Raw genomic sequence first — 15,084 nt, 5'->3', positions numbered from 1 at the left:
AAGCATACCAAATGTCTCCAGACTAAAGTGGGGAAAAGATGCGAATACTTCACTCAAGGTGGTGTGTGTCAGATATCGAAAATACAGGAAAATGCCACTGGGGGAATTCGTATCCCTGCTTTGGCAGCCTTGGGGCCTGACCAGTACCCCCTAAATAAATGAGAGTGAAGCTAAAGAGGCTTTCCTTAGCTCCAGCCAGCCAGGATTGCAGGGCATAGACCTATATGCTGGGGGTCCCATTGAGATCAATGGTGGGAAAGGTCCCTAAATCTACAGATTGAAAGAAATACTCTTTCAGTGAGCCAGAGCTGCTGTCGGGTTTCCTCTCTCGTTAGAATCACAATCCCCCTCTGCTTCTCTAATCTATACACAGAGTCAAGGTTCAAGCCCCTAACTCTCTTTTACATTCACTGGGTGTTGGGATATGTGGTCTTTTCTAGCTAACCAATCTTTCCTTGGGACCCCCAGAATATCTGCAGTTTATTTGTGTGATTCTGACCTTTTGTTGGTGATCAGTGTCTCACACCAGTTTTTTATTTTGGGGCAGGGAGGAGTCCTTGAGGCTGCCAGATGAGGGCCCACACCTCCAATGTTGGCTGCTGTATAATACTAACTCCCTTAAGGAGAGTAGTGCATATGGGTTCTCATCATAGAAGTCTTGATTCACACAAGGCACTACACTACCTTTAGGGTCTGGGTTCTTTATGGTGCACATATTGTCAAAGCCTTTAGTGTTTCCCGTGACTTAGCCTTATAGCCACCCTGAACACAGAACCTGGGCACTGGGTACTCAAAGTGGAACAAAGGTTTAATTCTGTACTCTGAGGCTCCTATCTCTGAGGTGATCACTCAGGCCAGGTGTTAGTCGTGAGCTTGGAGGGACTGGGTGGGAAGTCTGCAGCTCCCACCCTTTACTGGCTATGGTGATTTTACCCTGTTAGGCCAGTTTTCCTGGACTCTAAAGAGATGCGGATTCATCACAAGACTCCAGCAACCCACTTGTTGTACCTCTGCTGCCTCCCCCCCCCCGCTCCTTTCCCTAGTAGTGTGCCAGTATCAACGGGGCAGCTGCTGTTGCACCCTAAGGAGTATATAATGTAACAAAGTGAACTCTATCACCCACCCCCATCTTCAAAGCAAAGCAGCCCTGATCAAAGTTGGTGAACTCTTTCTTCTCCTATTTTCACAACCTTTTAATTCATTTTAGTGTTAAAAACACAGATCTTTCTCTGGCCTTGCTGTCGTTCTGAACTTCGTTTTCCAACTTAGGCCATCATTTTCATAGTTCGACAAGTCAGTCAAATGTTTCTTTCTCAACATCAGATTAGTCCATGTCTGCTGTTTCCACCGAAACCCCACTGGTGTTTATCAACAATAAAGAGCAGTGCCATTTGATCTGGCCATGTTTCCACCTCTGCTTAGTCTCCAGTTTTGCACTCGCTACTCCACATCGCTTACTACCCTTTGTAAGTAGTACATGATTTACAGTTCATTTCCCTGACTGCCCAATGCATTTATACGACACTCTTTTTCGCTGTCCCCTTTGGGTTTTACCATCTGTATATTGCAGCTTTGTGCAAGCGTTCTACCTCTAATTCATTCTTGTGTTCACTTTCATCTTCCCACAGATGACCATAAGCCCATTTGGATGCACGCTGAAGAGAGGGAAGAGATGAGCAAGGTAAGCGTTGGACATGACTCTCCTTCACTGACACAAGGGGACGCTATATACAGAGTTGGGCGCTGAGGAAGCCTGCTGGCCTGGTGTAGTTCATAGCTTTTCTAATGAGAAGAGGTCAGTAGGCTCACCTATTAGTGGTGATGCTTTGAAGGCAACATCTCTTCCCGATGCACAGACGAGAAGGCTTGAGAAACTCCTGATGCTGACCTCTGCTGGCGATTGTGAATGGCTCAAAGGGGTGGGAGTCTGCAGGGGATGAGGTGGAGGGTCTTTATGCCATAAATGTCGTTATGCAATCTATTTAGCAGGGGCTTAGCTCCTGGTGGTACTTGGTGCTCTTGTATTTGTGCTGGTGGTGGGCTTGTCCCTCCTCCCTCTCCGTTACTGAGTGCTCTGGTGTCTTTGCACGTGCTGGTCTCCTTTCTCTAGTCTGCTCTGCTCGGCCCTTCTTCCTGCTGTTATCGTGGTCGTTGGTCTCTTGGCTGGCGCTGGGCTTCATTCTTGCTTACCAGGTCATTTGTTCTTTCTTTGCTATTGCTGTGCATGAAGGAGTCTGGGGGGGAGAACTGGAGCTGCTTCTTAAGACAGTGCCCTTGTGACTCAATGCCCTGGATCGATGCAAAGCTGGTCACTGCCTCTAGAACATGATGCTGGGTGCATGGGGCCTGAGCTATGGACCCTGTTGGTACCGAGTGTAGGTATTCTGTATAAAGATGGATGGTTTGAGGGATTGGCACTGATGTGTCGTACAATTTACCTTCTTAAATTGGGGGCTCTACAAACAGGCACACAAGTACAAGGCCCCCATGTTTTGAACTGTATTGTTAAAGGTCTGGTGGAGGTGGGTGAAAGCTGTTTTACCCAGTTTTACCCAGTTTTAGCACAGGTGAGTTCAATTGATAAAGATCCCATTTACGCTTGAAGCTGTAGATTATTTCCGGGGCGACCACTGTGGGAACACCCTTTTGGGTTGCAAAGTGCCCATTAGCAGGCCCTCCCAATTTCTGTCCAGCCTCCAATCCTTGCATTGCTGAACAGTGGACAGAAATGGTATCTGCCAGACATCCCACATTTATCCAGGATTTTTCCCTCGAGCATAATGGTGCAGTTCTTCAGGTGCTCAGTCTTTAAGTGCTATTAGCATAATTGACCTAAAAACATTTTACCTAAAACATTTGATCCAATTATTTTGACCTTTCTTCTGTCAACTTTAATTAAATCTATATATGGAGGTCGGTAGGGATATAGATTAGGTTGGGGGGGTTTCAGGGGGTCTCCCCCCTCCCCCCCCCGAATTTTAGACCGAAAAAAAGGTCAAATGTTTTAGGTGAAATAGACCCAAACCATGTAAGCTGATCAGAGGACCTTTGTAATATTATCAGCAGGAGGCCAGATAGATTCTGAGGTTTGCATTTTTAAGTTCAAACTACACAGCACTTAATTACTTTTAAAATAACACTGTAAATTCTTTACAAAAGTGTTGGGGATATTTTTGCACAGCCCTCTGGAGAGGGGATATGAAACCATCGATCCTCTGGTGAAACGGGGGCTCCAACCAAAAGAATAGACCAGAGCTCTCTATAGTGCTAGCTGAAGCAGAGCGGTTGAGCTTCACTCTATGGAGGGCAGAAGACTGGTAGTGAAGAACTCTTAATCCCCACAGTTACCCTGAAAGAACACCCTACACTAGCATACTGAAAAAGATGCACTTTATTATAAAATCACACATAATAGGTCAAATAAGTGCAGTGGATTAAACGAACGTGTAGAACACCAGTAATGGTCAACTAAGGCACACCCCACTCCGAAACTACACGAGTGGCCTACTACAAAACACAAGGCTCTGGGGTGGGAAGGAAAAGGGAGCATAGGCAATACAACATTAATCCGGACGCAGTGTGACTAGTAATTCCCAAACCTCTAGTGTATACTAACATGAATGATACAAATGCACACCATACATCAAATACCGTCTCTTGAGGAAGGCCCAGGGGGGGTAATGCTTTAGAACCCATGTCCTAAGACCACCAAAAGTCAGGACCACTACCACTGTTAGTGCCAGCCACATATTGTCACAATACATTCATAGAAATACAAATATACAAAAGTCACCTTAAGTGTATAGGGTCATTTCCATAAACGGAATGTAACGGAAGACTTTAGAAATCCATACAAAATATCTCTGGCACTTGCTAAATGCTGGTCTTTGAACTAAAACTCCCTCTACCCTTGGGAAAACCAGGAGAAATGTACCTTGGACATCTTTTTTTATTTTATTTTTTAAAGAGCTTAAGGTAAGTTCCGCGTGTTGTAGCCACTGCTGCTGTTCTGGGGAAAAGGCAGATACATCTCTGTTCTGCCCCACAGGTGGGGGTATGGCAGCAACCAACGCCAGAGGAGACCCTCATGAGTTCCAGGCCCGGGTTTGAGACCCAAGAGCCCCAGGGAAAAAAGGAAGAGCAGTAGGATTTCGTGCCAATAAAAGTGGATGTCAAAAAGCAGTTGAAGGGGGCCTGCAGAAACCTTAACCACAGACCACAGGGACCCCTTGGAGTAAGTATCTTGAATAACCCACCAACCCAGAGGTGGTAGGTGCTTACGTGGCAGTTCCAGGAATAGGGGCTTAGAAAAAGCGAAACAACCTGGTGAGTAGATATTCATTTGCAGGGCGGCTTACAGGCTCTGCCAGTCACCCAAGACTTGTGCCCTGGACCGACGACGACCCAGACAAGCAAGCGGAAGAAGAATCTGCCTCCCTCAGTCTAGGATCCACCTGCCAGGAGTGATGACAATGGCGAAGATGCCTCCAGGAAAACGGAAGGAATCTGAACCAGCAGATTCTGATGACTCGAAGGGCCAAGAGAGGGATCCACCTGCCAGGAGTGATGGCAAAGATGCCTCCAGGAAAACGGAAGGAATCTGAACCAGCAGATTCTGATGACTCGAAGGGCCAAGAGAGGGATCCACCTGCCAGGAGTGATGACAATGGCAAAGATGCCTCCAGGAAAACAGAAGGAATCTGAACCAGCAGATTCTGATGACTCGAAGGGCCAAGAGAGGGATCCACCTCCCAGGAGTGATGACAATGGCAAAGATGCCTCCAGGAAAACAGAAGGAATCTGAACCAGCAGATTCTGATGACTCGAAGGGCCAAGAGAGGGATCCACCTGCCAGGAGTGATGACAATGGCAAAGATGCCTCCAGGAAAACGGAGGGAATCTGAACCAGCAGATTCTGATGACTCGAAGGGCCAAGAGGAGCAGCCAGCTTAAGACTGTCCCACGACGAAGACAAAGGCAAAAAACAGTACTGGGGGTAGTGGTGCCCCACAACCCTTCCAGATAGCTGCAGCCTCTGGCCCCAAGGCGCAAGCTCGTGGTCGTATTTCAGAAAGACTTCATTAAAATGGCCCCGAAACGGTCCCAGCACAGGGATCCAAATCCTGTCCAGTATGGAGGAAGAGGTAAGCCCAGGAAGGATGTCCAGCAGCCAAAAATGGAAACTGAAGCACAGGGCACAGGACCCAGACAGCATGGCCAGACCTGGTCCTAAAATGTCAGCAGGTGCAGCTTCTGTTGCATAAAATATCCAGCAGGCAGATGAGCAACTTACCAAAATCCCAGGAGAATTGAGGCAGGCTTAGGGTCTCACCAAGGTGTGGGCGCCCATCTACTGATAACGAACATGGTCGAAAACCCTGCTCTGTGGAATTTCTCCTGCTCAGGAGGGTTGTAACCACGTTTTAGCTCACTCCACCCTTCAGTGGAGAATCCCATTTGCATATCCGTCTGGTCCCACCCACAAGGGCAGTCCAGCTACGGAATTCTCCTCTGAACAAGAGTACCATCAGCAACCAGACACGCGTTTCAACCTTTTTTTTAAATGTCTCTTCTCTGTGAAAGTTACAGTGAGCTAAATCGTGGTTGTAGACCGTCCTGAGTGGGAACATACTGGGGGAACAGGTTATTTAGCCCTGTCCGTTCTGAGTAGAAGGGCTTCCAGACCTTTGTACATGTGTTTAGGGACTTGGGGTTTCACCCTACGTTACTGAGGGTAATCCAGATGTGAACCCCTTGCTCACTGTGCTTAGAGAGGCACAGTTTCACCTCTGTGATAAAGCCCAACAAGGCTGAACCGCGTGTCTGGGTTTCCGGTTGGTACTCTTGTTCAGAGGAGAATTGCCTGGCGTTTTGGTGATGGACTGCCCAGGTGGGAGGGACCAGACTGATATGCAAATGGATATTCTCTGTGAAAGGTGCAGTGAGCTAAAACGTGGTTGTAGACCCTCCTAAGTGAGAACCTACCGAGAGAGCATGTTATTTGACCGTGTTCGTTCTCAGTAGAGGGGCTCCCAGACCTTTGCACATAGATATAACCAAACACACATGTGCTGGTCCAAGGCAGCTCTCCAATCACACAAAGGGGCACTCAAAGAATGACTCTAAATACCACCAAACACCTGAGGGTGGTCCACCCACACAGTATGCATATTGACCTGGCTAGGAAGTGATCTAAACCAGTCCAAACCAAGAACTGGGTTGAATCCTGGGCTTAGAGTGAGCCCATGTTTATAGAACAGCCATTTTAGGTCTGCCTTGTAGATTCTCCACACAAAGAATCATCCCAAAAAACAAAATGACTGAGAACAGTACTTAAAAATAGTAGTGCATTGGCTGCCAGTAAGTTACATTTGGCTACTAAAGCCATAAATCACTTGCACTCTGGTAAAGGCAAAACTACATTGCAGATGCCAGTATCCTATTCTCTAAAACCAATGTAGCGTGATAACATTGCCCGAGGGCCACCGAAGTGTACCAGGAGCCATATAGGCTTCCATAGGCCCGTATACTAAAAAGGGCTGGGGGTTCTGCTGAAGTACATCTGACCACAAAGAGGTCAGACACCCTAAAAAGGGGTGGGATGAGCAAAGTTTAGGGGTCCCATAAATGTGACTGTAGACCTCCCAAAAATGGAATTCTGCTCTAACGAGAAGCAAGAGCCCTACACTAATAATCAAAAAGCCCCTGGGCTCAGAAGTGCAACAGTACCTCAGACTTTGTGAAATCTCTCTGGCTGTGGTGCCAGATTGCAAACGAAAGGCCAGTGAGAGTTCAGAATGGCTGAAACAATTGGCTTGCGGCACACTTCCATCAGAGCTTAAGTAGCATCCAGTGAGATCTTCAGAGTGCTGGCCTATGTGAGGATTTCCCCTCTAGAGGGTGGGGGGCCACAGGCTCATGTTAGGAGCGTCTGGCCTTGTATTCCTCTCGTTTTAGGACTTGCTACATAACTGTACCTCACGCTTGTCCCTCTCTCATTGGAAAGATTGGTCTATCCCATGGCCTGTCACAATGGCAGTGTTCATTTCCTGTGCCTCCATCGGGCCAGCGAAAACTGCACCACTCCAACCAGAGCAGAGGTAGACGGAGATGCAGTGGAGTGTGTTTAAGGCCCGTCACCTCATTGCAAGAAAGTCAAGAGCCTCGGCTGGTGAGCTGCATGCCATTCCGTGTTGAATGAGCTTTGACTCAGCTCCTTTTGATAGCAGTGGCTGGACAGTCAGTGCCAAACATTCGGGAAGGGAGCAGGGTGGGCTGTAATATAGTGTATTTATAGCTCGTTGCACGTAGTAAAATATTTCGGTACCGCAAAATGTTTGCAAGGTCATAAAATATCGCAAGTCCTTAGATGCTGGTATTATGCTCCTATACCCATGGGTTACGGTCAACTACACGGTCAGTTTGTTTAGGTCCACCAATGATTGGTTCAGGCACTGCTCTCAGTGGGCGCCGGGGACCAGTGACCAAATCCCTGCTTAGCCAGTGCATGCTTGCTTGCAGGCTTTGAAATACAAGGTGGGGGAGAGAGAGAGATGGAACAGAAATGGGATTGAGTGACTTGTGAGCCCTATAGAGTTGGAATGGACAGGAAGTGGGAACCGCTCTTTCTCCCCTTGCAGAACTGTTGGGCATTTGGGAACTCGACACTCAAAGAAAAGTCTGAGAGACTTTTTCAAATGCTCCCGTACCTTGTGGCCAGGGATTTTGGGGAGTCTCCAACTAGCAAGATTATATGTCTTGGTTGTGCAGACTCGCTAGCGTCTGGGAGCAGGTGCATGAGGGTCTTCAGAGCACAGTAGCTGGTGTGCAGTGCAAATTGGTCGTGTCCTACAGAGGTGTGGCTCTGGTGGTAGAAAGTTGCAGGAGGACTCCATCCAAGTACTCTTGTGTCCCATCCCCTTTCCTCCAGACTCGGGGGGGAAACACTCCTTGCCATGTAGGCACTTTTTTGGTAGGCAATCTGTGTTGCGTTGTTGTCTTTCGTAGCCGGGGGTCTCTGATGTTGTCTGGTTTCACTGTCATCTCGGTTTTGGTACATTAATACTTGGTTGTTTGGCGCGTGGCCGTAGCTCGAGAGCACTGTACAGTGTATAGTTGGCCAACGTTTGTGCTGGCCTCTTTGAGCAGTAACGCAGTACTATGAGTTGCGGTCTGTGCTTCCAGTGAGATTAGTCCTTGGTCAGGTGTTGTGGCTTTTGTGCAATGAGGCAGAACGTGCTTTAGTTCATTAAGTACAATTTTTACACAAGAAAATGCATCAACATTCCAAATTCATGCAACTTTCATCAGCAATATAAATTCATTTAAAACAAGTTAATAACCATCAATCTTAATCCTATATAAAACATTCATATAGTACATTGGTCTCTGAAAGAAAAAGGTTAAGAAGGCAGATCACCATTTCATACAGAGTGCTAGTACTTATGAATTTCCTGTTTGTACCTAAAATAAGTTGGATTTCTGCAGTCACAGGGGCGGAGCTTAGATGTTGGGAGGTCCCAGTAGGGCTTCCTAATGTCCGGTCTTTTATGCTGCAGAATCTCTCCTGTTCAGAGACCCATTATGCGGGGTCTTACAAGTAACTGAAGCAGACCTCATTTATGGGGACTAAGGGAGGAATCCAAGCCTTAGTCATATGGCTGCATTAATTTACCCATTTTAGCGGCCACCTAAAATGTCCCTGCTTGCAGGCTTCTTCCTGAACAAACTCAGAATGTGGCTTCAAGCCTAATACAGACACCTATTTTCAAACTGGTTGCGTCCACTACTGCTGCATTGCAACCCTGTACTCAGCAGGGCTATAACCCTGTAGGGCCATAGACTTATCACATACACACAGATATAGGAGCAGTGTTCAGCTGCAGGGGTGTGAACTGTTTTTCTTTGTGGCAGCTTGCCGGCAGGCAAACCCCTGGGATATAGCCGACCTGTAAAATAAATTAACTGCTGCCACCAAACAGTGGAGCAGCCACACCAGCCATGCAAGTGTAGGAAACCACAGCGCTACATGGTGTCGCTTGACCGCCAGGGCTTTGCTGTCCCTCATGAGGCATACAATGAATTTGCGCAACTGATGAGTCCTTGAACCAGGACACATTGAGGGGAAAAAGTTGGTAAAACTGTTGGGGGGGGGGGGTGGGGGAGAATGTAATCCGATACCTCACTACTCAAGAATAAGCTTTGCTGTCTCACAGAGCCACTATTCTTAATGCCTTCCCAGACTGCAGAGCACTTTTAGCTGAGCACAAAAGGTTTACACCATGCTATGTATGTAGTGATGGAGGGGAGTGTGCTTTGAGGCTACTTTTTGATTCTCCCAGGAAAGGCAAGAGCCTTGCCATAGGCAGCAGCCGACCAAGTTTGAAGGGAGTGCTGGCGCAGGTTTAGCCGATGTGTCCTACGGAGTGAGGATGGTAGTTTGTGCGGTCTTAACTCAAATGAAAAATGTGCGTCTTATGTTACAGTATAGAGATTTCATAAGGCGCTAATCCCTATCCTAGTGGCCTTACTGTGCCGGGATCCTATTATCCTATTAGCCGTATGGGAGGGGGGATTACTATCCTAGTGGCCTTACTGTGCCGGGATCATATTATGAGTATGAGAGAGTGGGGAATCCCTATTCTAGACTCGCTATTCTACCCTGCAGATATCTGGCCTCCAATGGACTGCTTTTTGGCACAGAGCTTGCTCTGGCATTCCAGATGCACAGGTAATAAAAGAGCACCTCACCTTTGTTGAACAAAACATGCACTCTATACATCTCACCTGCCTTCCAGGATCCTTTGGTCAGCCCACTTTCCTCCATGTTCACCCTTTGTTCTGGAAAAATTGTGTTCGTATTGTGAGGAAATTGAAGGTGTCTCACTTCATAATCCCCTGGCATCTGTCATCCAGGTGGCCAGGACACGGCCATTGCTATTCGATCCAGTTCCTGGGGGTGGACCAGTGCTAGAGGATCACCTGGATAAGGGGTTCTCAGGGAGTGGAGGTGGAGACACCGACGGGTGAGCCGTGGTAACCCCATTCTTAGAACATCTTTTCCCAATCTTACAACGCAGGATACTTGGACACTCTACTACACCCCCCCCTTTTCAAACATTAACACTGTTATGCCACGAAAGACAACAGACTAATACTAGAGCCGTTTACCTGACCTGTCCCAACACAAGGATCAGGCAAAGTCAGGCAATTGACCAGAACCACACACACCTGACGACCCTTTCCCTTCGCCACAGGGATAAAAGGTGGGGCACAAGAGCACACTACGAGCAAGGCAAACCACACGACAAGACTGCTATCCCAGGACGGCAGTTCAAGAGGAGGAGAAAAGCAGCGAGAACTGAAGGGGCGACAAGGTGAGAAGCGACCTTGCCCTTTTCGACCCAGACCCACCAAACCTCCATGATAGGAATCCTATGACCGCGAACAATAGCCAGCGTGTGTTGCAGCAGATGTAAACCGTACACAGAGCCCTCCTACACTGATGATCAGGGCAGAGAGATGCTACTGTGGTATCATCCTTGACTCCAGAGACAAGAAAAGCCAAGCGGTTCATCACAGCGGGTCAGTCGAAGGGAGAACCAATAAGAAACCGAACTGTGTTGAACGAAAGTTGCGAATGGCAGATTAAGGGGAAAACCAGCTGCGGAGGGGTCTGGCACCACGTGGGTGCTCACTCGATAGACGCTGGTTGATTTCCCCATTGTTGAATCTACCGATACCAGAAGGCCTTAGGAGAGCCGCAGAGAAAAGGTCAAAGTGGTCATACAGGGGTCTAGCAAAATCCCCTGTACAGTCGAAAGTCTTTGACCGGTATGTAGTTGGGAAACTAAGGGAGATGAATCCTGCATAGTGAGAAAGGAGAAGGAACTGTGTGTTTGGCCAGAGTGAACCTGACGGAAGGATGTCCACAGTGGATTGTTTAAAAAGACATTAAGATTTGTGAATGTAAAAGGAGAGATCTTTTGGGATGAAAGCCGTCGTGAACCAGACGGAGGGAGGCTGACATTCGAGAAAGGTCTGGGCCCGTAAGAGGGGGATCCAGGGGTGAAAAGCTATCCCCCAATCTACAAGGAACTTTTAGTTTTATTATTTTGAACACATCAGGTTGGAAAGGAGCTAGCACCTTCCTTCATTCCCAAGCGCTATAGAATTAGGCAAGACTTCTGTCCACTGTTTCCAGGCACTACAAGAGAGGGCATTAAAAGATGGTAGTTATTTAATTCTAAGGTGCAAATAACCATTAGTTGAATACATTTGTAAATGTTAAATTCTATTTAGTTTTAAAAATGTCAAAGCATGGTACAGGCAAGCTCTCTGCCGGGAGGAATGTGGCCTGCGCTAAAATGGATCGCAGACCATGCAGTGTTGCGTACAGAGGCGAAGCTCTGGCAAAGCACACAAAGTGGTTGATCAGTCTGTCAAAAGCCCATGCAGACTAAGAATGGGGGATTGTACATGGTCAATGCACGACATGCAGAGTTATGAAAAACAGGGTTTTAAGGGGAATTACTGGACCAGATACAAATATGAGTATAATGAGTGATATGGAGAGCATGACGGGAACATTGTTTATATATAAATGTTGATAATCTAGCAAAATGATGAAAAATAAAGCTACAGTACATTCTTGCATAGGTTAGCAATATGTTTAGCATGTCCTAAAACAGACATCGCCGGCCATGGAGGAAGGAAGACTGGAGCATCCCTTGTAGGCTAGAAGGACGCTTTTGGATGGAGCCATGCCCATATCCAACGATGCCTCTGCAGCAAGCTAAGAGTATAAAAGCTCCTGCCTGGCATCAGTCTGGATGAGCTTGGAACGGAAGAGGGACAGAGGGCCGTTCAGGGAGGAGAGTTCTTTGCCCCATCCTCATTTCTGTACAGATCAAACTTGATATCCTTGCAAGATAAGACTCTTGGGCTTGCTTCCCCAGAGGGGTGCATTTACTCTGGTGTGAGCGTAATTATGGGTATCAGTATAATTAAGGGGCACCCCTGTAAGTTGGGCTACCTTGCAAGGTCCTCGGAGGCAAGAGGCTTTTTTTTGTAGAACAGAGACTTAACCACTGAAGATCCTGATACCTGAGAACGGAACTGTAGCCTCATGCTCAGAAAGCTCGAGAGTGTGCTACCCTCAGGAGTCATGCTTTGTCCCGTGCTCAAAACGTGGGGAAGGGAGACCCCTTGCAATAACATCCTGACTTATCATTTATGAACACTTCTTTCTTTTTTTGTTTTGATTGGCAATATGTTTTCTCTTTAGTATAGGCCCTTTTATTTGACAAGATGCCACTAGGACTGCCCTTTTATTAACTGATGGTCGTAGCTTGCTCCCATCATAGATTTAGGTTTAGATCAGGCGTTTTTCCAACCTAACGATACAGTTTAATGAACACCCTTTAATTGTGTTCACTTGGGTCTGTCTTTACTGTTGCCACCATGAGTTCCTTACAGTATCCGACTCCTCAAGTGAAATGGCCAGAAATTAAAATAATAACTTTACAATGAGCCAAGGGTCTGCGTGGGTAGATTTTCAGCTTACAAGCTTTGCAATAACCAAAGGTTTCAGCTTCTTTTGAAGTTAATTCAACATCCAACTACCACTTTAGCTGCTCTCTGTACTCCCATTGCTCAACCTTCCAGAGGCAGGAATTAGTCATCTACTCAGTCTATAATTTTAGTACATGAAGACTCTGGCCCTTCACCCACTTTTTTGCGTGGCTTCCTTAAATCTGCTAAGGCCATTGGATGTGTTTCATTGATTTGACTTAACGACCACCGAGAGGCTGACTTTTTTTTTATACAGGTTGGTCCTTTGTACAGTTCAGAGACGCCTCTTGTTACCACTTTGTGGGCAATATCGGACCACCACATGTCCACTTGCATTCGTCACAAGTCCTTGGCTGCCTTCAACATTGTGGTTAATTCCATTTTACCGTTGTGTGTTGCCTCAGATTACCCACTGGAACATCTTGTGATTCACTTTAGAAATGTGTTTTCTGGAATACAACATTGAACTGTCCTAGCTAAATAGCAGTGCAATGGATTTTAATTTGGTTTGCTACAATATTGATATGCAAACCTTCTGGACCTGTGGAATCTGGGAAATTGCTTTGTATGTGCAAGGAGTGAGGTCAGTGATCTTCAGCCCTTTTTGCAGAATAGCCTTCTGCTCTGTCAATGCTGATATAGAGGTTCTCTGTACATGCTCCTGACTTAGCCCCAAGTGTTCTCACTTTCCTTTTCAAGCTTCCCGTCCCACGTGTAAGAGGGTGTCTGGTGATACTTTACGTTCTCTCTCCCCAGTCCTATTGTCACGAGTAATATGTTAATGATGGATATAGTCATAATGCCCCTAATGGGGCCTCTAACATCTGTGCACCCTGCTGCTGGCCCTTGCGCCCCTGCAAGCATGTTGGTGCGAGATGCAGGAGAATAATGCCCATAGAGTATCCTTGCTCATTCCCCAGTTAAGCTGCATCAGGATTCCTAGAGGACTGCCCCCACTCATGGGAAATTGTCAGACGCAACGTTGTCCGGTCCGATTTGCTGAGTGTCACAGAAGTTGTGGCCCTGGAATCCCCCTCCAGTGTTATGTCTACTTATCTTATCAGTTGCACCCAAGGGCCCTGCAAGGGGCAAGGGAAGTGGACAAAATAAGCAGAATCAGATTCTGCCTGCTTGCTCCGTTCGCCTCCTCTTGCTTCTATCAATTCAAGGCTGAGATCTGCAGCACATACACATCATTATAAATACTTTTTCTTGCCTAAACCTCCCTCCAAATCCTCTGTCCACTTTTTTTCCCCCTCCTCATAATAGATCGCCTCTGTCAATTGCCTAGAGGCTGATGGTAAAACGGTGTTCAAGTCCTTAGGAAGAGAAATTCATTCTTTTAAACTAGCCCCTAAGTATCCTAGTTTCTGATGCTTGTGAATCTGCTTAGAATCACATGTTGTGCATATAGTCCGACATCTCCCCTTGCTCTGAACATAAACTATTTACAAGTTAATTCTACGTTCAACTCTGTTCAACAGTTGATATCCTAAACCGTTCTTTCACTACCATGAGCTTACAGGAGTTGTTCTTTCTAAATTGTGGCTTTAAACTGAAGATCATGCGCAAAGACATTTCCATCTCTATGCGCCCACCTTGCGTTCCATGCTGTGTGCCTGTGAGGTCCCGGTCGCGTAATATCCCAAACAGATGAGCGTTGCACATAGTGGTAGTGTCCTTAAGTCTTGAGTGGCCCTTAATATCTACAATGCTCTCTTCCCAAATACTCTCCTTCTAGAGCGGGTGACCCATTCATCCAAACAGAGATTTGGGGGTAGATCCCTATCCTCTGCAGGCGTTTCCCTCTGGAACAGCCTTCCTACATCTTAGTCTTGAGCCGGACCTCCTCAAGTTAAGACTTTCCTCTTCTCTTTCCCTCTCACCTGCTAACTGCCTTCTTTTTGCTTGTTTCCCTCCCTCCTTCTCTTCCCCACCTGCTCAGTTAGCTGACTGGTTGCCTGGTGCACCTCCAGGACCTCACGGGTCCCAGGTTTCCCCTCCAGTCCTGCACTTGCCTCCGGGCCTCTGCACTGTACCTGGCACTACTGCAATATGCCCCATGTTAGGGGCAACCACTCTGTACTTCCGTTGCTCCCTAAATACTCACCTGCTTCAGCATCCTTGATTGATTTGTGTTACCGGCAGTATCTGAATGTTGGTTTGCACTTCAGATTTTATGTACCGTTCATTCTCCCTATGTAAAGAGCTTTGGACAAAGGCGCTATATAAAGCACAATAAAAATACAAAATGTAAATGATTCCTCATGAAGAAACACTTATAAATGCCATATCCTATCATATCAAGTTCAAATGAAATTGTGTCCCACAAAAACACAGGACCTGCTAGCTCCAAAGCTTAGGATGAAAAGCAGTTTTTACATCACCCCGCTGGGAGGCTGATGCACAAATCAGCTACTGAGTTCTTCCCCTCCATCTTGGAAAGTGTTCCGATTTGCTTTCCTATGGAGGAATAGTTCAGGAAGCGAAAAAGAAAAAGGTATAGCCACA

The 15,084-nt window shown here is 46.8% G+C and overlaps 1 protein-coding gene across 6 annotated transcripts in view; it reads left to right on the top strand.

The window, feature by feature from the left end:
* KLC4 (kinesin light chain 4) overlaps positions 1 to 15,084 on the top strand; it is a 620,713-nt gene that overhangs the window by 305,929 nt on the left and 299,700 nt on the right. For all 6 annotated transcript variants that reach the window (XM_069608885.1, XM_069608886.1, XM_069608887.1 and 3 more), the window contains exon 10: positions 1,629 to 1,681. In XM_069608885.1, coding sequence (XP_069464986.1) covers positions 1,629 to 1,681 — 53 coding nt within the window. The remainder of the gene's footprint in view (positions 1 to 1,628; positions 1,682 to 15,084) is intronic.

The sequence above is a fragment of the Ambystoma mexicanum genome, chromosome 4q, assembly GCF_040938575.1.
Source record: "Ambystoma mexicanum isolate Mex_15411 chromosome 4q, UKY_AmexF1_1, whole genome shotgun sequence".
Classification (NCBI taxonomy): Eukaryota; Metazoa; Chordata; class Amphibia; order Caudata; family Ambystomatidae; genus Ambystoma; species Ambystoma mexicanum.
Note: the sequence above shows the minus strand (reverse complement) of the source record. Positions and strands in the feature narration are given on the sequence as shown.